Genomic DNA, 23,121 nt, shown 5'->3' with positions numbered 1-23,121 from the left:
GGTGCATGTGGAATTACATATTTCATTTGATTGGAAACATGTACCAACCTCATATAGATTTTGCTTATTTCATATGAAATGAGTTTGATTCAACTATTATTCAATTGGCCCCTTCGTAAATAATTTGACGTTACCCATGTTACCCATGTGTTTCAATGTACAGTTTTTGAGCTACTTCTTTGTTTTTTTATATCAAATTCATGACAAAATACAATTGAATAGAATCAATAGATTAACGTAGTTGAATTTATATTCGAAATCTCTCAATCAAGTTTCCCCACAAATGCTATATTGCCAATTACTTACTAGTGCTGTGACATGTATTATTACACCAAACTAGCTATAGTCACTAGAGGCCCAGAGCTGTCTGATTATCTAATCGATGATTTGAGATAAACAAGAAATTAAGGACTAGACTCTAATAATTGTGATTTTACGTTTAGCAAGAACAATTATTGTATTAAATTTCTAATAAGAGCTGCATGCATGTATGCAATGTGTCTGATGTTATGCAAACAGTCCAGTTCATCTAGAAACCCAAAATCCCACACCTTACATCCAAATTCCTACACGTAGCGTTGCATTACCAGAAACATAGCAGAGAGGAGAGAGAAGGAGAGGATGATGGTGACAGTGAAGCAAAGAAGAAGTACAATCAATACATTAACACGTTTTAGTTACATCATCATAATCCCAAAACCTCACCATGCAAAAAATGAGGTTTGGAGTGATTTGGTTGAAAATCTCTCTCTATAAGGGAAAGTAGAGTTATTAGGAAGAGAAATTAAAGATATCATAAAGTTTTCGTGCATTAGTTTCTATACTCTACCTGCTTCACTAATTTACATTCTTTCCTACTCTGTCTAGCTTGTTCTACTTCTTCCATGACTAACTCTGCTTAATTGACTTGCTTTCTACAATTTCTATTGTTCTTCCTTTTTTTCACCTAATCACCATTTTCTTTCCTTTTTCTTCTCAGATTCTTTTTCTCTCTTTCTATAACCCACCTCCCTTTTTGGTTTCTGTTCTTCTTTCACCATCTTTATCAGTTTGAGCAAAATTTGCACTTCATTTTCTTCTTAACTGTATTTGCACTTGTGTATGAAAAATGTTCTTTTCTTTTGGCATTTTTGTCTCTGTCAATGCAATACTCTTTAGAAAAATCTCATTTTCATAGAATTAGTATTTCTTTGTAGATAAGTAGTACTTTTTCAGATGAAGGAGAAAAGTTTAAGATAAGCCCATCATCGATCTTGTTCTTTCTTCTTCAGCATTATTACAGAAACTCTGTTTTTCATCAAAGAAATTTATATATTTTTAAATATGGAAACTGGGCTCATTTCTCAAACAACCCCTCAATCCACCTCTTCTTCTTGTTCTTCGTCTTATGAAGATTTTGCGAGAGTTGTACAACTTACAGTATACTCGCCGCAAAAGCAATCAGTGGGAAATGAGGGTGCAATGGTAGCTGGGAGAGCAATAGAAGGACTGAGGTACATTGAACAAGTGGCAACCACAAGTAAAGAATGGAAAAAAGTGGAAGAGCGGTTCGACCAAGTGGCATTCAAGAAAACCGGTTTATTGGCTCCTGTGGTGAACCGTTCTGGGTTTGCATACTGCATTGGTGAGTACTTACTTGAACTGAAAACTGACGATAAAAAAAAAATAGTTGAATTTGCTAAAATGGACAAAATTGCTAACATATGTCGCGTGCATTTATTTTTTCTTATGTTTGTTGTTATTTTCTTCATTCTTGTACAAAATATAGGCAAAATAAATGGTTGGAGGCAACTATTGGCTTCCTAGAGTAACTTACACTAGAATGCACCCCGCATCTGGGGTTGGAATGAGGGGAAAGCTCCACTGGGAGAAGAACTTAGGAGAAATAAATTATCCAGTTGCACGCCCTTATTCATTTGTGTGAATCTATTGATAGTTGAATTCATGACCGTTGAAACTTGCAATATGCCCTTATTCATTTGTGTGAATCTATTGATAGTTGAATTCATGACCGTTGAAACTTGCAATATTTCACATTTAGTTCTATGTTATACTGTTATTCATGATGAATATATATTTTAGACATATCAATCTGGTGTTGCCATTTGTAATGTATGTAACCAATCTATAAAACACTAATAGATCATATGTGGTAGCACAAATAGTAACATTCCAAATTATCTATCAGTACAAGTGCAATATTTTTTTTTTGTTAACCTTTATAAGGACAATATTACTTAGTTTACAAATGGTGAAGGAACTTAGGAAGTAAGTTATTACAAACCGTAGTCCGATCCAGAGTCATGTTAGACCAGTTAAATATCAAAACTGTCACTCCTACAAGTATTTATTGCTTTCGGATACTTACTCCTACAAATCTTTGCTCAACATGATAACAAGGTATATTCTCAACTCTTGCAGGGATGAAAGAAACACCAGAATTTGCCGATGAGCTTCTAGGAGCATTGAAAAGAAAAAGAGAACAACATTGTGAAATCACAAAAACAGAACTTCACGACTACTGGTGCCGTATCACGGATACCAACTTCCATTCAAGAACACAAATATTCTTTGACTTGTAAGTTTTTGCCTTTTCCCTGTTACAAGAAGTCCTTGTAAGTGCCAACTCTTGAATTGGAGGATATTCTTTATCCAGTAAAACTTTTTTCCCCTATAACATAGCTAGTCAAATTAGTGCAGGAAAGATGTCGCTGAAATAGTTTGGCACTTTCATTTATTTATTCAACTAATTGTTGTTTTTTATTTCAGGTGTGATAGAAATATGGATGGGAAAATTACTGAGAAGGAAATCAAGCAGGTTTCTTCTTCTGTTTATTTATTTATTTTGTTTTCTTTTGCTTCTACTGAAGACCTGAAGTTAACGCCAAGTTGGAAGATTAGTTTTGATATATCACCATTCACCAGTTGTGGTAATTAGATACTTGTTTCATGCTATATTCTGATTCTTTGCAGGTTATACTATTGAGCGCATCAGCGAATAAGTTGTGCATAACACTGGAGGAAGCACAAGAACATGCAGCCTTAATCATGGAAGAGCTGGACGATGAAAACCGTGGCTATATTGAAGTAATTAATTCAAGGCTCAAAAAGTAACTTGAACAAGGAAATGTGACTTAGTATTTGACCTGCCTCTAGACACACTGGACACTGGCTAGTAGACGTTAATTCTTGGCTGAAACCAAATTTTCAGGGATGACCTGACCCTTCAAAATATAATTGTCCCTGGCCTGGTAGAACCAAATTAGGACATGGATCAAGGGAAGTGAATTAAGTACACCATTGATACCATATCAAAATGGTATTGCATCAAGTGTTGGACACTTTATATCTATTAAGGGGCAATTAGCCCTTTTCCATTTTTTGTTTTTTTTGTTTGTTTTTTCAATTAGCCCTTTTTAAGGATCTTGGAATCTGTCCTTTAATATGTTAGTACTCAAAAATATGGCTTAACATCAACTGCACTTTTGTCTTATATTCAAGCTGTTAATGACTACACTAACGTACTTCTCTCCAACTTGCAGCTATCTCAACTGGAGACCCTTTTCAAGGAAAGCTCAACAAGCTCTTTTTCAATAGAAAGAACTCCATTAACATCCAAGGAAAACTCAGATGACTCCCTTAGTTGGGAAGCCAATGCCATTAACAGAGTTCTTATTCCGAACTTATTGGAGACGTGCATGGATAATCATATGTTGGTTATTTGTGTGTTTTTCACTTTTTGCATGGAAATTCACACAGTATCGCAACAGAAAAGCATTTGAGGTCATGGGATACTGCTTGTGTACTGCAAAGGGTGCTGCAGAGACCCTGAAGTTCAACATGGCACTGATTCTGCTCCCTGTTTGCCGGAACACTATTACGTGGCTTAGGAAGAACCGTTCATTAAACTCGATCATCCCGTTTAACGACAACATCAACTTCCACAAGGTATGTTCAATTGTGTTCCTACTAGACCTGCCATACGATGTAATAGTTCGGTGACTGGTGTGGGTTTTCTAGAATAAATTTGATATATCTTTCCAAGATTGGAGCCTCGGGGCTCATGGAGATGGACAAAACACATTTATTTTGAGTAAATAGAAAAAGAGAAAATCATGTTGCCAATTACAATATGTCCTAGATCAATGACTATGTTCTGAATATTTTGAAATTTGTTCTAACCTCTGAGAGTGTTTCACATTATTTTTAGTGTAGCTGATTGCAGCGGTCATAGTGATTGGTGTAATTCTCCATGGTGGCACGCATCTTGCCTGTGATTTTCCAAGAATTGCTGGTTGTAGTCATTCAATCTTTCGCACTACAATAGGCGCTGATTTTCAAAACCACCAGCCATCATACATTGAGATATTGGCGACAATAGAGGCTGCAACTGGAATCACAATGGTTCTACTGATGGCAATTGCATTCTGTCTAGCGACGCGTTTGCCACGCCGCAGTCCATCATCTCTTCCATGGCCGCCACTGCAACGGTTAACAGGATTCAACACTTTTTGGTACTCGCACCACTTGTTCATCTTTGTGTACGCCTTGCTCATTGTGCACTCCATGTTTCTGTTCCTAACCAAGGACGTAACAGAAAAAACGGTAGGTTATAATGTCTTTATGGAATTCTTATTTGCTTAGAAGTTAGTCCTCTTAACATGGTCAGCAAACCTTTTCTGGATTTTAGCAGTTCTATCAACAGACATTATGTGTCAATCTATCACTGAATTATTTTTTGTGACATCCTCACTATGTTTCTGAATTTGCACAGCCCTGAATACTGCTGTAGTATTCCAATACTTACTTGACAAGCAACTATCACTAATTTTTGTTCTAACTAGTATTCTCTTTCCTTTGCTATCCATCTGCAGACGTGGATGTATATAGCCATTCCAGTACTTCTATATGCCAGTGAGAGGGTAGTCCGTGTTTTGAGGTCAGGGTTATACAACGTCAATATTATTAAGGTGTGTAGATTGTGAAAACGTGGAACCAATGTTGATAACAACACAATGTTTTCAATGCAATATGTCTTATGCATATATGGTTAATTCATCTCATAGGCAACAACATTTCCTGGAAAGGTTTTGTCCCTGAAATTGAGCAAGCCTGCAGGATTCCGGTATCATAGTGGGATGTATATATTCATTCAATGCCCCCAAATTTCTTCCTTTGAATGGTAAAATTTATCATACTTCCATGATGGTTTTTATTGGTATTTATCATATATTCATCTGTTTACATCATTTCCAATATTGCTCAACTCCGAAAGATTGTCACTATAGAAAAAAAATGTTCCCCTATAGAGTACGTGTCTCTTTCATACACATATATTGCATGTCTTACGATCACCAAAAGGTGAATACATTTTAATTTATCATGATACTTTCTCGATCTATTCATGGCTTCTTCAGTTCTTCTCTTCTTCCTTTTTTCATTTTAAGGCACCCATTTTCCTTAACGTCTGCACCGGAGGATGACCATTTAGGTGTACATATCAGAACGCTTGGGGACTGGAGTTACCGAATTTACAGTCTTTTCCAAGAGGTAAAAGGAAAGATAAAAAAGGGGTCATTTTTTTTAGCTTTGTGCAATTTATGCAAATTAAAAGTTATGTATTGAATAAGCAGGCACTACTATCCGGGAGTACTAAATTGCCAAAGATAAGCATCGATGGACCATATGGTGCAGCTTCTCAAGACCACGTCAAGTATGATATCGTCATGCTCATTGGACTTGGAATTGGGGCAACACCTTTTATCAGCATCCTTAGAGATATTGTTCATGGGCTACATAAAACACTTATTGATCATGTAAGAATCTTCCTTCATCTACATTCTTAGTTTTTCTTTTGCGATGGCCTTTTCCCAGTGAGATATTAATTTGATTTGTGATTCAGATCAATGACGAAGAGTCCAACATTACCAAAGGCCCGTCAAAAGCATATTTATATTGGGTAACTAGAGAACAGAGCTCTTTTGAATGGTTCCAAGATGTCATGAAAGAATTATCTGATACAAACCGAAGGCAGGTAAATCAGAAAACTTAAAACTTCAACAACATCATGCATCAAAAAATATTTCTTCATAGTGTCGACATAATCATACTTTGTGGGGAGTTCATTTCTGGTTCAATTAAGTGACCTGAGGCTGCCATTCTTGATTTCCTAATCTTATTATGTCAAAACTAAATATAGCTTGTTTCTTCTGTGCTGGCTGAATGTTTAGACCGTGATAGAGATGCACAACTTTCTAACTAGTGTTTATCAAGATGGTGATACAAGGTCAGCATTGATAACTGCAATCCAAGCCTTGCAGCATGCGAAAAGTGGCACTGACATCATCTCTCGAACTGCAGTTAGTTTATTATGCATCTCCTATATCAATTTGATTATTCCTGTCAATAGGAGTATAGGACCTTAGATATTTTCCTTTATTTTGTGATCTCATGGAGAATATGCGGACATATTCAGGTACGGACACATTTTTCTAGACCGAATTGGCTGAAGATCTTCTCAAAATTAGCCAGCAGACATGCAGGAGCAAAGATTGGTAAGTGATTTACAACTGAACTCAAAACAAATTGCGTATAAAAGAAGGATTATATAATAACACTCCATGGTGCACTATCAATCAATCATGCAGAATGAGCCTAGCTCGTGTTAGGTGCATGCATGTTTTGTCACACCCTCCGTAGAAAAAAAAAAAAAAAAAAATCTGAAGAACAAGTTTGGGCAACGACAACTCTTGTTTCAGAGTTGGTACAGAATAGATTGGTTATTTCTACTAGTTCTCAGGAGCTTCCCAGACATTGTTCAAGAAACTTTAGGTGGCTAAATGACATAATTAGCTTGGCTTGGTTGGTTTGCTTAAAGTGGAACTGGTTATGAGTTAAAGTGAGAGTTGGTTCTACCATATAAGCTTGCCCAAATGGATTTTAGTGTTCAAACCATTCTCAACCAAAGATTGAAAGTTAGATGGGTTGGAATTGACTCTTGATCAGTAGTGTGTTAAGTGCTAATCATGTGATGTTGGATGCAGGGGTATTTTATTGTGGGCCTTCACATTTGGCTAAAGAGTTGGAGAAGTTATGCACCGAAAACACAACCAAAACCTCAACTAGATTTGTATTTCACAAGGAAAATTATTAATTATTTCTTAATTATTGATTCTGGTAGCTGTATTTATGTTTTGCCTACGCAAATTGTGTTTTTGTAATTAACAGGACGTGACTTAGCTTGTCTAAGACAAGCCAATTCGTCCCAAATTATTTTGTCAATAGTGCATTACTTTAATAAAGAGGATTCATCACTCAAATTGCCAATTTTTTTATAAATTCAAACTTATGTAAACTGTCAATTCTATTAATATTATGTTATATAAAAGTATTGGAGTATTGGGGGACATAGGTGAATCTCACCTAGTCCCCAACACTAATTTTAACAACGTCAGTACACATTATGAGTTGGTCAAAAGCAATTCAACAATATAAAGAAACGTGTCCGTTCGAATATGATCTAGGTATCAGATTAAAACAACAGCAACAGGTACAACCGTACAAGTTATTAACAGCCCAATATGGCCAAGAATATAATTCACTGTACATCTTATATTCAGCCAAATGCAATTCAATAATTTGTATTACGCTGACACTCATTAAAATCCATTCGACGCGATCCACACAAGTAAAACACAGCCTTTTTACTTTTCGAAACTTAGATATGCCGTTGAGACAAGGTAGAGTTTGTTAATCCAGAGAAATAAGTGCAATCCAACTGAATAGACAACATTGCGCTCTTACCTCTTGAATGTTTCTTTCGAAAAGAAGCTGATCTAGGGATCTGGAAATTTCTTGGAAAGGCTTGTGAACTTTACGAGCTTCACTTCTACACAATTGAGGAATAAGAAGTGGGCACATTTGCTGGACATGGTGATGCAGAGCTACAGTACAAGAACTTGGATGAAGTCAGCCGTTTCTGAAGTTTGACTCTGCTTATTCTCCGTTAGCTTGCTCCCTCATTCTAACACCTGCACTGAGAGATGCAATGGTTAAGATGTGAGTAGATGTCTAACTTACGCAAATAGCATTGCAATTAATATTCAATAGAAATATGTGATAGATAGTCAGGTTGCAGCTAAATGTGATCTTGGCATCTTGCAGCTAAATGTTTGTGAAAAGCAGGGCGCGGGCGCTCATGATTTTATTTGTAAGGCTGTCAATGGATGGGTTGGTTCGGATTTTCAAAATTCCCGAACCGATTAGAGAATAGTGTATCCGAATTATATACATAAATTATGTAGTCGTCCATCTATTAATGCACTCATTTTGCTTGCTTTTTCACCTTCCCAACGTAGCTCTCTGTTTGTGTAAGATGAACGGGATCAAGGATGAAATAAAGCGCCCCCAAAGGATGACGTACAGATTTTGGGTGGAAAAATAAATAAAATACACAACATGTAAAGAGAGTCTTTGTAAAATATATTGCAATGAAATTACATGAGGGTTTGGTACAACATTCATTGTATATCATCGATCAATATGTTGGTGTCCATCACTTTCTTTCCGGCATTACTTCTGTTACAGTATTACCATGAGAGTTCTCACTCCAAACTGAAATTCCCAGATATGATTTCACAGAGTAATCTCAATGAATTCAAAGTTCCCAATTAGATTTAATCATGCACAAGCAAACAATTATCTATGACAATCAAACTGAAAAAAATAAAACGAGACATTTTTACGTGGTAAACCCAATCACTGGGAAACATCCACGTCACTACCTATCTCAGGTAGTGAGATAAAAATCCACTATATAAATCAATCAGTTACAAAGTAAGAATACTCACAACGGGGATCAAGTCCCATGATTACCCGAATATCGTACTCCTCAATATTGTAACCTTTCGCAGGAAGAAGATTCACTCCCTTCGCAAGAGCTACCAACAATTAACAAGTATGGAAGAACTCAATTTAGTGACCTCATGTAGTCGCAACAATAAGATCACTGGATTGACAAGATGAAGAAATCCACTTCAATATCTCCAGCAAACTTTCTGGTGAAAAGCTCATCTTTACTGTGTGAGTTTTTCTCTTTTTAAAGGCAACCTTGAACTCACTCGATCAACCCTGTTACGACTCTCCCAACTAGATTGCATATCCGAGAATCTTGCATATGTTTTAATCTCTCAAACGATATCCGATTTTGTTGATGTCGATCTTTTTACTTTCATCGTTATCACCGTATTTCCCTGACTAATAGACCCAAAACATAGTTTAGGGCACGAAATGGGCCAAACACACTATGGGCTTTTCAATCTCCCCCTTTTGGCCAATTTCGTGACAAAACCTTACAGAGAGCTTACAAATAATTCACTGGAAAATACATCTCATAACGCTTATTACAAAGGACTCAAGAAAACTCAAAACACAAAGTTCCAGTTCCACACATAATTCTCCCCCTCACTTCAGCATCAGCCGGCTCTCTTCTTATTTGACTTCATTTGTAGCATAAACATTTCCGAAACACTCACAGTCTCCACAAGGTTTTCAACACCTCATATCATCCAAGTCAAAACTAAACCAAAGATCTTTATGCTTTTCAAAAATCCTGCATTCTCTTTGGAATAAGACCATCCGCTGCACATAGAGCAAACCAGTGAAACATCTCCCCCTTTTTGTCACGAAAGGACAAAAGTGAAGATGGGTAATGAGCAACAGAAATTTACGCAACAGAAACAATGAGAAACGTAGCCAACAAAAGACGAATCCCCCTAAATGAAAACAAGTAGGGGTGCATGTGGAACTCCCCCTCACTAAGAGATCACCATACAAAACATAGAACTTCAGGAGATAGCTTATTGATGGAAAGGAAATCTACAAACCAGGCCATGAGACATCAAATATGGACACATAAGAAATGAAGGCAGAGCAAAAGAACACTGATAATATATGAAAAATAAAATATTGCAGAGTAACCACAAGCAACAACCAAGCAAGTAACCCATGTGACAGCAGGTTCTGACCACAAAAAAAACAGATAACTTCCCGTAAGCAGTTAAGCATACTGCTTTACACCATTCCAGAGTAAGAGTTGAAGGAACAGGGAGAATGTCACACAAAACACATAGCAATCATGCTGAAACTTCACCATAAAGGACATAAAACACTCACTGAACATGCATGAAAACTCGGCTTAAAAAAAAAACACTCAAAACAGATGCCCCCAAGCCTATACTTCAATGTTCTTGTCCAACACTTGACAAGCATCAACGTACCAAAAAAAATTGCACCTTAATCAAGTCACCTTCGTAATGATATACATAGATGATATGTGATGAAGAGTAACATGCATCATGAACTAAGAAACTCCCCCTAAACAAGTGTAGTATGCAACTCCATAGCAAAAAAAATTCTGACCATGACAGGTCACACTCTGAGCGGTAGGACAACTCTGTAACCAAAAATAATGGACGAGGTGAAAAGAAATGCAAGCATGCATAAGAAGAAGTTAAACACATTCATAAAGAACCATTCAGAAAATGGCATTGGCAAGACTAAACTTGTAACTTTCGACCACATGACATGAGCTGCAAAAAAAAAAAAACAAGTCATATAACGCATTGAAAACAAAATCACAATGCGTATTAGGACCATAATGCAAGACTTATAGTGCAGACTTCTGTTTGTGCAAGAGATCAATGCTCAACACACATTTGTGAAGCATAGTTTCTATCGGGAATAATATGACAGCAACTAACTATATGAAAATGAAAAGCAGCAACTCAAGAAAATACAAGAATAAGCATTAGTATTATTCGTTCTTCCTTTCTTTCTTTCTTTCTTTCTTTCTTTTTCTTTTTCTTTTTCTTTTGCTTTTTCTTTTTCTTTTCCTTAATATATATAGATATATTGGAGAGGAACCATCCCTTATAACAGGCTTTCGATTGGTAAGTCCAGACCAGTTGGTCTTAGATTACCAGGTGGAAACCCCTACGAATCTACCGACCCGGGTGGTTACATGCCTGTGCCCCAAGAGAGAGAGACTTTATATACTGGAGAGGAATCATCCCTTGTAACAGGTTGTCGATTGGTAAGTCCAGACCAGTTGGTCTCAGATTACCAGGCTTAAACCCCTACGAATCGACCAACCTGGGTGATTACATGCCTGTGCTCCATAAATTAAAAAATATAATATTGAGTTGCACATATTTCACAAACGTATAGAAAATATATATGTCACAGAAGTCCGGTGAAAACTATAAAACTCAAATAGTAGTGTGAGTGTGTAAGATGTGTGTGACAACAGAAAATCCAATATAAGAGAAGCATTATGAAGCAATGCACAACTGGATTAAGATTGCAATGAATGACATGAACTGCAATTTAAAATCTGACATCTCACACACATGGAAATAAAGAGCAAAATAGTCAACACATGCCAGTAAATGAATGCTACTTCATCAATATACTTAACACCCCCAAGGATGCAGAAAACCACTTCGTACTTTTTTTTTTTTATTATCTAGAAATCATGAACATAAAATCCAAAAGAGAAACTAAAACCTGGGGAAAAAAAAAACTTCAGAACAAACGACACTAGATTATTGACTTTTGGTTGCGTGAAGAAAAATGTTCTAACCTTTCAATTGTGGCAAGTTGAACGAAGTCCTAATAATTCTAAGTATACGTTGATGATCTGCTCAAGAATGAACAAATGAACCGAGACAATTTCCAAAACAGTAAACTACAATTCTTTCAATTACACAGGAATAAACAAAAAGTATTGAAAAAAAGTATTTGAAGATCAAATAACCACAAAGAGAGTACCTATTATCTCCACCATTTTGAAGAAGTGTTGAAAGAATTGAATTTGGAGTGTTTTTTTAGGAGTGCTTTTGTTTTTGGAGTTAAGAAAAGGAAAAACATGATATTTTTTTTTTAGCGTGGAGAAAAGAAAAATTAGGGGTCGAGCGAACTTTTTCTTTTTTATTAACGGTTTTTCCATAGATTAAAATTGAAAGTGGAAAAGAGTTTGAATCTTTCAGGAGCCTATTTCCTTCAATACTTAAGCATTAACAATGGAGTATATATGGGACTTCTAATCCAATCAATTCAACACTTAACAAATCATGTCAATAGTACTTAAGCATTAAATATTATCTATGACTCAAGAACCACTATAATTAAAAAAGAACAAAGAAGGTACCTATTATCTCTACTATTTGAAGAAAGTTACCGAAGAAGAATTGATTGGAGCTTGCTAGAGAGCGACTTTTTTTTTTGGGTGTGAAGATCGAGGAAGGGGTTTTTATTGCCGTGAAGAGGGGAAAAGGCAGGAGTTTTTATTTCGGGTGGGATTTTGTTGGCAAGTTTTTTTAAAGTAGGTAGGACTCTTTAGTTTAGAGTAAGTAGGACTCTTAAAAGAAATTGATTTATCACCGTAGGATCGTCCCAAAACTATTTTCTCCCCGACCGCTCGATATAACATTATAAAAAACCAAACTGCTTTATTAGATAGACTAGAAATTAACCCGTGGCTACGCCACTCGAGTCATAACGTTATTCATTTATTTATTAATTAAATTAAAAGCTGCAAAAGAAACACAAAAATCTAATAACTATTATTTACAAAATTAATATTGAGTGGTTATGGAGGGTGTATGCTACTTAGATTGTTTTGGATTATGATGACCTTTGTTATATAAACATATGCATCAAATTCATTCATTTATCAGAAAATTTAAGAAGTCATTATCCTATCAAATATTGTATTTTTTTTATCTAAAAATATTGTTGTCTAGAAAAAAACAAATTCCTCTATCTAGCAAAATGCTACAACATAACAACCAGTTAGCTGATCTAGATTCAAATCCTCACATACAATGAAGGGTTCCTTATTTCCTAACCATATGTATAAAAAGAAATTGAGAAATAAACATCAAAGCTCAAAAGTTATGAAATACACCTTCTCTCAAACTAAAGTAGGACTTCAGGATACACGATATTAGTTGTGTGGTTTAAAGAATCAGGAAGGAGGATGACACTGATTCGTTTTGAAGAAGTGCATCTTGATAACGCCACATATAATTGACCATGGCTAAACACCTAGTTTCACAAATCAATACCAACGTACTTAACAGACTGGCCTTTATCGTCATTGCAAATGACAATCGAATTGGAAACTGTCGTCTGGTCATTTGAAATGGTATTTCATTGGTCGAAGGCGTTAATGATATTCTCGGGATACAGCATACATTCCCTACTTTTTCTCTAGTTAAGATTAGAACTTGCACCACGTGTGGCTTTGTACACACAATCATCAGGCGCGTGCTGTTACAAAGTCCATCTGTTGGCGCTATATTTCTCAGCAACATTACTGGGCATCCCTTCTTGAGAGTAAGCTTGAATAGAGGCAACCCAGAAGGATCGAGTGAGTTCAAGTACTTTGTCGGATAGCTATTTGCGTTACCACTGTCAACAATACTGGCAGCACCTAACTTGTTAGCACCTAAGCAAACAATTTCTTCCCCAGGAAACATATCTAGTGCCGTAGCATTTATAGTGCTAACGTCATCATTGCGTGCTGAAAGGATAGTCCGCTCGGTCAAATAATTTGGGTTAGCTTCATACTGCTCACTTAGATCGAGATTAGGGTAGGGAATTGGGTCGGATAGACCCGAATCCGACCCGACCTGATTACCGAATACATCGGGTTCGGGTCGATTTTCATATCCGTTTATATATTCGGGTCGGATTCGGATTCGGATCCGATTATATCTGAAATTTAATATCCAAACCCGACTCGATCCCTGCCCTAATCGGGATATACATTATTTAGCAAGTCATGAAGATTGCTACAATTTTGAATCTCTGGCGGCAATTGAATACTTTCTTTTGGTTTCATTCCAACCTGAAAATTTCAAATGAGAGCATATGAGATGAGTGATTGTGTATAATTTAAAATGGTCAGCAAAAAGCATATTCTTTTCAAGAAATTAAGTACATCAAGAATTTGGAGAACAACACGTTCTTTGGCAAGTCATTGTCTAATCTCATATTTTGCACAAAAGATAAAACATTGACGTGTTTCCAGAGAAAAGACCTTCTCAGTGATGCACCTACAATATCCTCACATTCACCTTGTGGTACAACTGGCAGAATTTGTCGGAAGTCACCGCCTAGAACAACAGTGATTCCACCAAATGGTCTTTCATTGTTACAAACATCTCGGAGTGAACGGTCGACTGCTTCAATACAAAACCTATGCTGCATCGAGACTTCATCCCAAATTATCAGTTTTGTTTCTTTAAACAGGCCTGCTTGGAGCAAATTCTTTTTGAAGCCGCACATAGAGTTCTCCAACACATCAAAAGTAATAGAAAAAGTTGAATGAGCTGTTCTACCACTATCTAATAAAAGCGACGCAATACCAGATGAGGCAACTGCAATCACAATATGTCCTAGATGACGACATTTAGCTGCAATCATATTATACACAAATGTCTTTCCTATACCTGCAGCTCCATTTAAGAAGAAAATTCCCCCTGCATTTTGCATGACTGAATCAACCACGGTATCAAACGCATGATGTTGCTCATTGTTAAGACGATCAATGTTACGGTTGATTTGTCTATCTTGTAAATCAAACTGGAGTTGGCGTTGCTCCCAAATTAGTCTATTTCCAATCCCTTTGTTCCATTTTTTGAGTGGTCGAGGCATCGGGGGAAAGTCTTTTAGAGTTTTGTTTTTAGATTCCATGAGGAACTGCTCTAATAGATGCAACCCGTAATCTGTCACCTGCAGGACAATTGTGTATTAATAATATAATATAGGCTATATAAAGGAGGCATTAATATAATATATGTCATTTGCTCTTTTGATGGATTAGGAATATTGAAGATAGTTCGTAATTTGTGCGCCAGGTCGTAGTTTGTAATTGAGTTACTTGAGTTACAATTGTAGCAAAATAAAATCGTGAAGGGCTCCCCCTGCCTCACCATTGGAGGGTATCCCGAGCGTTAACTCATTCTATCCTCTATTCTAGGTCTCTCTTTCTCCTGTAGTGTCCTCTATTCTAGGTCTCTCTTTCTCCTGTAGTGTTATAGACAGCTAGGATATATTAGAATAGATTCTATCTCTCAAGCTTAGGGGTAGATCAAGACAGATAGGAATGAATTAGATGGAGCCATCTTTTTCCTCCTCCGGTATGGTTAGAGCACTACTCTTGGATCCATCCTGAGAGATCAATCCAAATGTGGGATAACTATACTTTACGAGGTTAAGTACCCTTTTATATGTCCTTTTTATATGTCCTTTTGGTTTTCAAAATAGAACTTTTGGCACTATTGTAAATCAAAATCTTTGTTCAACCCAAAGACCACCTCCCATGTATATACTATGTCTTTTCCACTTTTTTTCTCTCATTTAAGAATAGGATCTAATCAATCCCAAATTGTATAATTCCTTTCACTAAACTTCCCAAAGATAACAACATGGCTCAACCCTTTGAATGTGTATCATTGATCAAACCGCCTGTCAATGGCCTTGACAATTAGATTGATTGGCATCCAAAGCATTAAAGATCTCGTTACAAAATTTAAAAATTTGTCGTTGATATTTATGCTCTTGTAACAACAAATAACAACAATCCTTGTCGATTGATCCCCGTGATGACAAAATAAATCGTGATAAGAATAACTACACTTAATGCTTTAAAAATACAGAAGAAGTAATGATAACATACGCCGGTTACTCTTCTTTCGATGGAAGCTTGAACGCATTGAATCACTCTTTTGCCTCTCAACTTTTGAACTAATTGGAGAACCATCCGAATGCCTTATGTAAAATTTCTGCAACAAATATCAACAAAATTTTAGAAAACCATAATGTACATAAATTTGGAGGGAAATTTGGACACTAAATATTGATGGCTCAAAAAATTACCATGTAAGCCTGATTGTATGAATCGTAGCATGTAAGACGACATATTGCATGTCTGGTGCCCAAAGACTGCAATAAAGAAAACAAAACCCATATTGGTATGAATTTGTTGTTTAGTGTTTTTATTGTAAAGTAGGTTTTTTTTTTGAGTCTTAGAAAAAAAGAATTGTCTACCGTAGGATCTTCCAAAACTGTTTTCTCCACAGCCGCTTGATATACCAACATAAAAAAGACCAAGTTGCTTTATTATATAGATTGGAGGATTCCCCATAGAATCTTAAAAGATTTTACTTAGGATAACTTTTAGGTGATTTTGGACATACCCAACAAAACACTCCCGTATCCCATAACTAACATAAATTTTTGTCATACCCTAATAACGGTCTAAATCCAATAATATCTCCCAAATAATTTGGGGTATTTCCAATAGGGGCAGAAGATTAAAAAAAATAAAATAACACACGTCTGTTTTGGTACCCGTTTTTCCGTTTTTGTTAGTGAAAATTTCTTTACGCCCATTCTTTTTCCCCCGCTCTATCTTCTACGGAAAAAAATAAAAATAAATAATAATAATAATAATAAATAAATTCCAGCCTTACAAACACAGTGGCTATAACAACAAACTATGCCTTTATCTAGACTTAGATTTATTGTATTTGAGCTTTGTTTATAGATGGGAACAAACTATGCTTTTATCTGGACTTAGATTTATTGTATTTGAGCTTCGTTTATAGATGGGAATATATCTTGAGTTGAGCGTGGATGTATCTTAAGGAGGACGGGTAGAAAATATTGATAAATATGTTGGGGTTATTTAATGTATATGAACTCAATTACTTTTTTCCTACACTTTAAGCTAAAACAACTATTCAACGGATAATAATAAAGCGGTAAAAGCAAACCACAACAATGCCCGATGCTAAAAAGGTGCTACTGTGCGTAAAGGTTAATACAACTTGTTTTGCCTGTTTTCCAAAATAGGTTTTTATCTCCAAAACCAAATTTCTAGAAGCCTCCAGCCCACTGGAGACATGACATCGGTATATATGCGACCTTTTTCAGACATTTACTTGTTGTGAGGGATGATCCAACAAAATAAGCATTTAAATGTGTCTTATTTAGAGATGGGATTCCCTTTGGATCTTGAAGCAATAACTTTTTCCGGGTCTGAGATTTTTTATGTTTTATGCGTAGGTGAGGCGATCAGTGCAGTTTTTTCTTGATAATTCACTAAATCAATCGCCTGCAGGAGCAGACCTTGTTTGCAATTGGTGAGGTATATAAAACTTTCAAAGAACCCTTATTCACGAATGACAAACTCCTGTGTTTGCAATTGGTGAGGTATATAAAACTTTCAAAGAACCCTTATAAAACGAAACCTGTTAAAATAAAAGTCATTACGAATGACAAACTGCCACTCTCCTGTTAGTGACGTCTCTCACTTTTGCCTAAGCAGTCCTCGGCTGAGTAGGACTGCTCCTAAGATAGTTCTCGGTTGAAAAGTCCTATGTTACATGATCATGTCACCTCAATTATTTCTGTTTGTGTCTTCTCTATTACAGGCATTGGGTATACGCTAAATCCAGACTTCTCATTTGTGAAGATTGCTGCGCCGTATGCACAGGTACACAGAATATTCTCATTTTTGTCTAGTTTAGCAACACTTACAGTAGAACAAGTAATCAGGACAACAATAATTGTTCTCCAATTTCAGTGGTGGTGTTAATAAGATAGTTGTTTTTCTTTCCAATGCCGTGATTTTGCAATGTCGTCCGACGTTGAAGTCTATAAAATTTCTCTAATATTTTAGACTTTAAACAAATTCCAGGAGTTACGCGATATAAGGCAGAAGCAGCATGGTGGAACACAACTTGTGGAGGAGATAAGAAGACAAGCAAATGATGTACTTTCTTTACACTTCTCGTTACCTTATTCTTGTTTTGAGTTTCAACTATTGCATGAATTCATTTCTCTATGATAAATATGAATGTGATTCATTTACATTTTGTCATATGACCTCACTTTTATTTAAATAAATAGGAGAAATTGCATAGAAACAAATTAAAAATGACCTGAAAAATAGGAATCAAATATAAATAAAAAAATTGAAGTTCCAAGCCAAATATATACAGAAGATTTTTGACTCTTAGAAAACTATGTTGTTGAAAGAGCGAATGTGAAAATTGTTGCAGGTTACTGTGCGGCTAGGTGTCACTTGAGAGGCCTAGAGATAGTAAATGCCACAGCAGCGTTACAATTATGTGCTTAACAACTATGTGTAATGAATCTTTAGCTTAAATGGAAAAAACGCTTGAGAATTGGACCATGTCTCCAATGTATCTCAAGAGATGGTGGTTCAAGTCCACCAAGATCCTTCAATGATTTGTAGAAATATCCTCTAACTAGCCAAGGCGTGGAGCTAGAGACTGTGGTTCTTGATAGCTCGCGTTAAATTGTAAGTGGATTTGTTTTCTCTTTAATGCATTTCTTTGCTTGATAAGAGTTGTAAGTGGGTTTGTTTTCTATCTTAATATCAAAACTAGAGAAAATCAAATACAAACCTCACTGCAAAGATGTTGTGCTTCTGAAAACATTTGAGCAGAATTAACGAGAAATAAAGCCCTGATATCATCAAGGGGTTTCAAAATTCTTTTCCTTCAGTTTTTCCTTGTATTTTCAGGTATCAGTAGATCGACTGTTACAGAACAGAGAAAAGAGGGCAACAGAAAAAGAAATCCATACTGCCACTAGATCAGCACCAAAATTTCTCTTGGTTTAATGCCAGCCTCAGACATCTCGATCACAATCATTTCTTCATCTTCTCGTGTTAGCCTTCTTACAAAATAATGGCCTGTAAGATTTTCAGCAAGACGGTAATTATGAGTTCCGCAAACTATTACCACTTTCCATCCCCCTTGATTACGCTGATAACCCTTCAACTTAAATGAACACTTGCACTTTTTCGTTCCTGTCTGTCGAGGGAGTTTCATAGATAGCTTGTATCGATCTATCTTCTTTGGTTTTTGAGGTTTAAAAGCACCACCTCTCTCACAAGTTAAAAACACCCTAGGTCTTCGACCACTTTCAACGATATCCTACTTTGCAATGATAACCACAAAACCAATTTCTCTCCCTACCTCTCTGCACCAATCAACAAGGTCTTTTCAATTTTCAAATACCTGTAATCATTTTGTTATAGATTGTATTACATCACCATTCAGAAAAACGATATACTAAATTTATAAAAGTATCTTCAAGTTCTTACTGTTGCAGTTGTAAATGCATTGGTTGTATACGGACAAACAAAATTAGAGTTTTCTGTCGGGCTTTTTTGCTCTTCATTTTCTGACTCATAATTCAGTTGAAGCAAAGACAATGCATTTGGAGATGCACTACTAATAGGATGAGGCTATTCAAAGTAAAATTTTATCAAAAAAAAAAAAGCTTAAATTAGGTTTCTTATACTCAGTATGCACCCCAAAAAAATAGCATTTTGTTTAATATTGCAAACAAACTCACATTTTTGTTTGGTGTTTGTATCTGTTCATTGTAGTAATCCAAAGTATAATGGTCTTCTGTGTTCTCCCATTCGTCAAAATTTGATTTTGATTTTTTTTTCTTCATCATCATTCGGTTGGTATTCATCCTCATTACTTTGGTATGATTGATTCAAATCAAAAGTGAGTGTTTGCATGTTTATTGATGAGATAAAAGAATAAGAAGTTATTGGAGAAGAAGAAAAAAAAAATGGTCTTTTTCTTCTGAATCACGTAGAGTAAATGACTTGTTTTAGGTCAATAAATATCTTAATAAAATAGAAGGGTAATTTAAGAAGCTAAATGTGTCTAAAATTTTTTTTTTTTTTTTTTTTTTTTTTTATTTATTTATTTTTTAAAGTTTGAGTACGGGAATGTTTTGTTGGGTATGTCCAATATCACCCTAACTTTTTGCAAAGTAATCAATTTACAGTATATATTTACAGAAATGCGATGGTTTGTAGCTTGCTTGTACTTTTTTATTTTTTTTCCCCTTAATTTCACATTATTATTTTCTTTGGTTAACCTGGAAAAGTAATAATATGTAATCAAAATTTAAAAAGCGCGCCGTAGTTCTCGGAACCTGAGGCAGGTAGAGTCAGATACAGCTCAGTTCGGAAATATATGTATGTAAACAAGACATTATTGATTAGTTTTCAAGTAAATCACCATATTCGATCTAGTAGGTGTGTGTAATTGTCTCGAAGTTTCATTTCTAGTTCGGCAATATATATATGCAAGAAAATACATTCAACAAAGTATTCCTCCTGCTGAACGTACATCAACAATGACCTAGTTAAAAAACACCAACAATTTTAATTTTAATCCAAAATTTCCAATTTTCCACATTTAAGTTGATCCATATGTTATGAAAACTAAGAAAAATATAAATGGGTCGATAGGATTATGTATATGAAATGTTACTTGGACAAGAAAGACCGAACTAAAACATCTAGATCTCAACTTCGGTAGACGAAAATTTGGTCAGACTCAGATTAGAAAGCTACGTACTGGATAAATTTGCTAAAAAAAATTGTAAAGAAAACAAAAGAACAAAACAATCACAAGTAAAGAAAACGATGTCTGGTTACCTGGCTAAGATTTTCCGATATCACCCATTCCTAATTCTATATAGGATTTTTGAAGCCTTTCCTCACTACTTTTAAACTTGAGGCCAGATCTTCTCCGTCCGGCCTTTTACACCTTACAAAAATATAGTAACACCTGTTCACCTGTTTAACACCCATAACAAAGAGGTCTAACGGTGTTAGATAGAAGATACCAAAAAAATCAAAACAAAATCGCGGCAAGAGCATCACTATATATCATCTATTAAAAAATAGAGAGACCAAGAGCATCACAACAATGCTTATACACAATATCCCACTTAAACAGATTATGAAAACGAGATATTCATAAACTGAAAAGGACCTTTGTGATAAAGGAAACAACTCACTACTCAGTTTGCCTAAATAATAGTGCCGACACAGACTGCACATCTCATTGCTAAGATTTATTAAGCTGCTTTACTTTGAAAGTCTACTCTAAAATCTGAAAATGACAAGAACTCTATTCCCACCAGAAAAAGATAAAAACAGGTAACTCACGCTCAAGCTATTTACAAGGTGGTCTCTGATTATAATATCGACTATCAATGTAGAACTAAATGGATGCACATACTTGCACTCGGAGCTGGATCTAGATCTCTGGTACTATGCAACACTGCAGTACCAGAAAGCACAGTGATGAATCCACAAATTGTTGATGCTATACTGCTCACGCTAGGGGTGGGAATTTGGTCCTAACGACCCTAATCCGGCCCTGACCGACTTGACCCTAAGCCCTATAAAGCCCTCACAACTAAAGCCCTCACAGAATTTAGGGCAGGGCCGACCCGACCCTAAGGCCTTCTAGGGCAGGGCTAGGGCTAAGGTTCTGAAACATAGGCCCAACCCTAATTCAGCCCTAACCAAGCCCTAGTTATAGTTTTACATTTTCACTATAAATACACGTACCATAATTGTCCAACTAACTCTTTGTTAAATATTGTAAATTAAAATAACATTGTCCTTTGTAATTTATCGCTTACACCCAAGGGTACTTCCAATAACTTGTCTTATATAACAAAAACTTGTCAACCTATCTAGTAGCCATAAAGAACAATGAGCACTAGCCTAATAAAAAAATAAGACTTTATTCTTTTGATTATCAAATCAAAGTCTAGAACTTATTATTCTCAATTTATTTTCCCACTTACTTCTTATAAATTATATTTTTATTCACATCCAAGCCAAGTCTAGAACTAAAAGTTTCCGTCCACATCATTAAAGCGAAATACAGAGCAGACATTTGTAACACAGAAACCAAAAAAACAATCTTAATTTGTCTGAAAAATGACATTTGTAAAACGAAGAAAATATATAGGCCCAGCCCTAAAACCCGACCCTAAAACCCGGCCCTAAGGCCTTTAAAGAGGGCTTAGGGTAGGGTCAGGGCTTGAGATTTAAACTTGTGACCCGGCCCGACCCGACTCTATGCTGACTTTAGGGCCGGGCCGACCCGGCCTTAATCTCTAAAGGGCTTTTAAATGTTTATGGCCGGGCTAGCCCGACCCGGCCCATTGCCCACCCCTAGCTCACGCTCTAACCAGAATAATCCTATAAGAAAATTGCACATAAGTCAGAATAGATGCACAGGGCCAGGAGTGGAAAAAATTAATGACAATTACAACAATCTAAAAAATAATTAGTGGCGGACTTTTGCTAATAATGACATCAAAGTAAATAATAAAATAACAATTTTATATTTTGTCCAACGATAACAACTTCAAATGGGCAAAGGTAAATATGACAAATATCTTTTTCATGTTTCTTCATATGATAACTGACTGCATGTACATGTTTATTGTTAGCAATTAATATTTGAAAATAGTATAGTAACAACTAAACAAAGCAAAAAATGGATATAGAACAGATGCATGAAAGTTATGGTATTGCATTTTTTTCAACAGCAAGAAATGGGTCCAAAATTTGAAGAAAAGGTGCCAACCTTGTTTAAATAGTTCAACTGAGTGATGATACAACTAATTGAAATCATTGCAAATATCCAGGTCTGGAAATATGAGACCTGGCTCACACCCTCCAATGTCAGTTTTATTGCAATCCCTATGGCTTTTACGCTCATGACCTGCAAAAGAATATAAAGTAGTTGGTTTAGGGGGCAAATTGCTTTACGCGCACAAAAATATGCCACTTAGAAATCAGACATATCAGAGTGAATACACCAATGAAAATTACAACGCTTATCACAGTATGTAGAAATACTCAACAGTATATAATACTTCAAGGTGTTGCTATAATGAACTTCATAATTGGCTGATGTATGAATACCCAAACTAAATTTACATCATTTTGAGTTCATTGTAACATCATATGATTCCTGATAAGTAACTCTGACACGTACCAGAAAAGGTCAAACAGATAAGTTTTAACTACTTACAGTAAAAGATTCGAAAATGGAGCATATGCCAATATAAACCATTATGTTTGTATGCCCATAACGTGGAGCACAATGCAGTGTCAGCACAAGCACAGAAGCTACTGCCAAAGTGCTAATGCCGTGTACACAAGAAAAGCTGGACTCA

At 35.8% G+C, this 23,121-nt stretch overlaps 2 protein-coding genes and 2 long non-coding RNA genes across 4 annotated transcripts; 3 read left to right on the top strand and 1 right to left on the bottom strand.

Moving 5' to 3' along the window:
• The first annotated feature begins 485 nt into the window (after positions 1–485).
• LOC147521893 (respiratory burst oxidase homolog protein A-like) lies at positions 486–7,319 on the top strand. The gene is given in 15 exon segments (XM_086589130.1): positions 486–1,624; positions 2,422–2,578; positions 2,770–2,818; positions 2,974–3,087; positions 3,543–3,643; positions 3,645–3,948; positions 4,216–4,605; positions 4,875–4,970; positions 5,067–5,182; positions 5,448–5,550; positions 5,634–5,816; positions 5,903–6,034; positions 6,231–6,359; positions 6,476–6,554; positions 7,044–7,319. Coding segments are annotated over 15 exon segments (2,364 nt in total). The 5' UTR covers positions 486–1,323; the 3' UTR covers positions 7,154–7,319.
• A 36-nt stretch (positions 7,320–7,355) lies between these two features.
• LOC147521892 (uncharacterized) lies at positions 7,356–8,337 on the top strand. The gene is made up of 2 exons (XR_015211098.1): positions 7,356–8,058; positions 8,164–8,337. It is a non-coding gene; the product is annotated as an uncharacterized LOC147521892 (long non-coding RNA).
• A 420-nt stretch (positions 8,338–8,757) lies between these two features.
• Positions 8,758–14,721, bottom strand: LOC147521891 (uncharacterized). Its single transcript, XM_086566666.1, has 3 exons — positions 14,142–14,721; positions 8,875–8,939; positions 8,758–8,811 (listed from the first exon to the last, which is right to left on the bottom strand). The coding sequence occupies exons 1-3, from the start codon at positions 14,719–14,721 to the stop codon at positions 8,758–8,760; spliced, it is 699 nt and encodes a 232-aa protein (XP_086422792.1).
• Positions 14,722–17,430: 2,709 nt separating this feature from the next.
• LOC147521890 (uncharacterized) lies at positions 17,431–18,266 on the top strand. The gene is made up of 3 exons (XR_015194653.1): positions 17,431–17,566; positions 17,771–17,845; positions 18,135–18,266. It is a non-coding gene; the product is annotated as an uncharacterized LOC147521890 (long non-coding RNA).
• Positions 18,267–23,121: the final 4,855 nt, after the last annotated feature.

Source organism: Coptis chinensis, chromosome 1 (assembly GCF_015680905.1).
Source record: "Coptis chinensis isolate HL-2020 chromosome 1, ASM1568090v1, whole genome shotgun sequence".
In the NCBI taxonomy this organism is placed as follows: Eukaryota; Viridiplantae; Streptophyta; class Magnoliopsida; order Ranunculales; family Ranunculaceae; genus Coptis; species Coptis chinensis.
The sequence above is the reverse complement of the archived record's forward strand: the minus strand, read 5'-3'. Positions and strand labels throughout refer to the sequence as shown.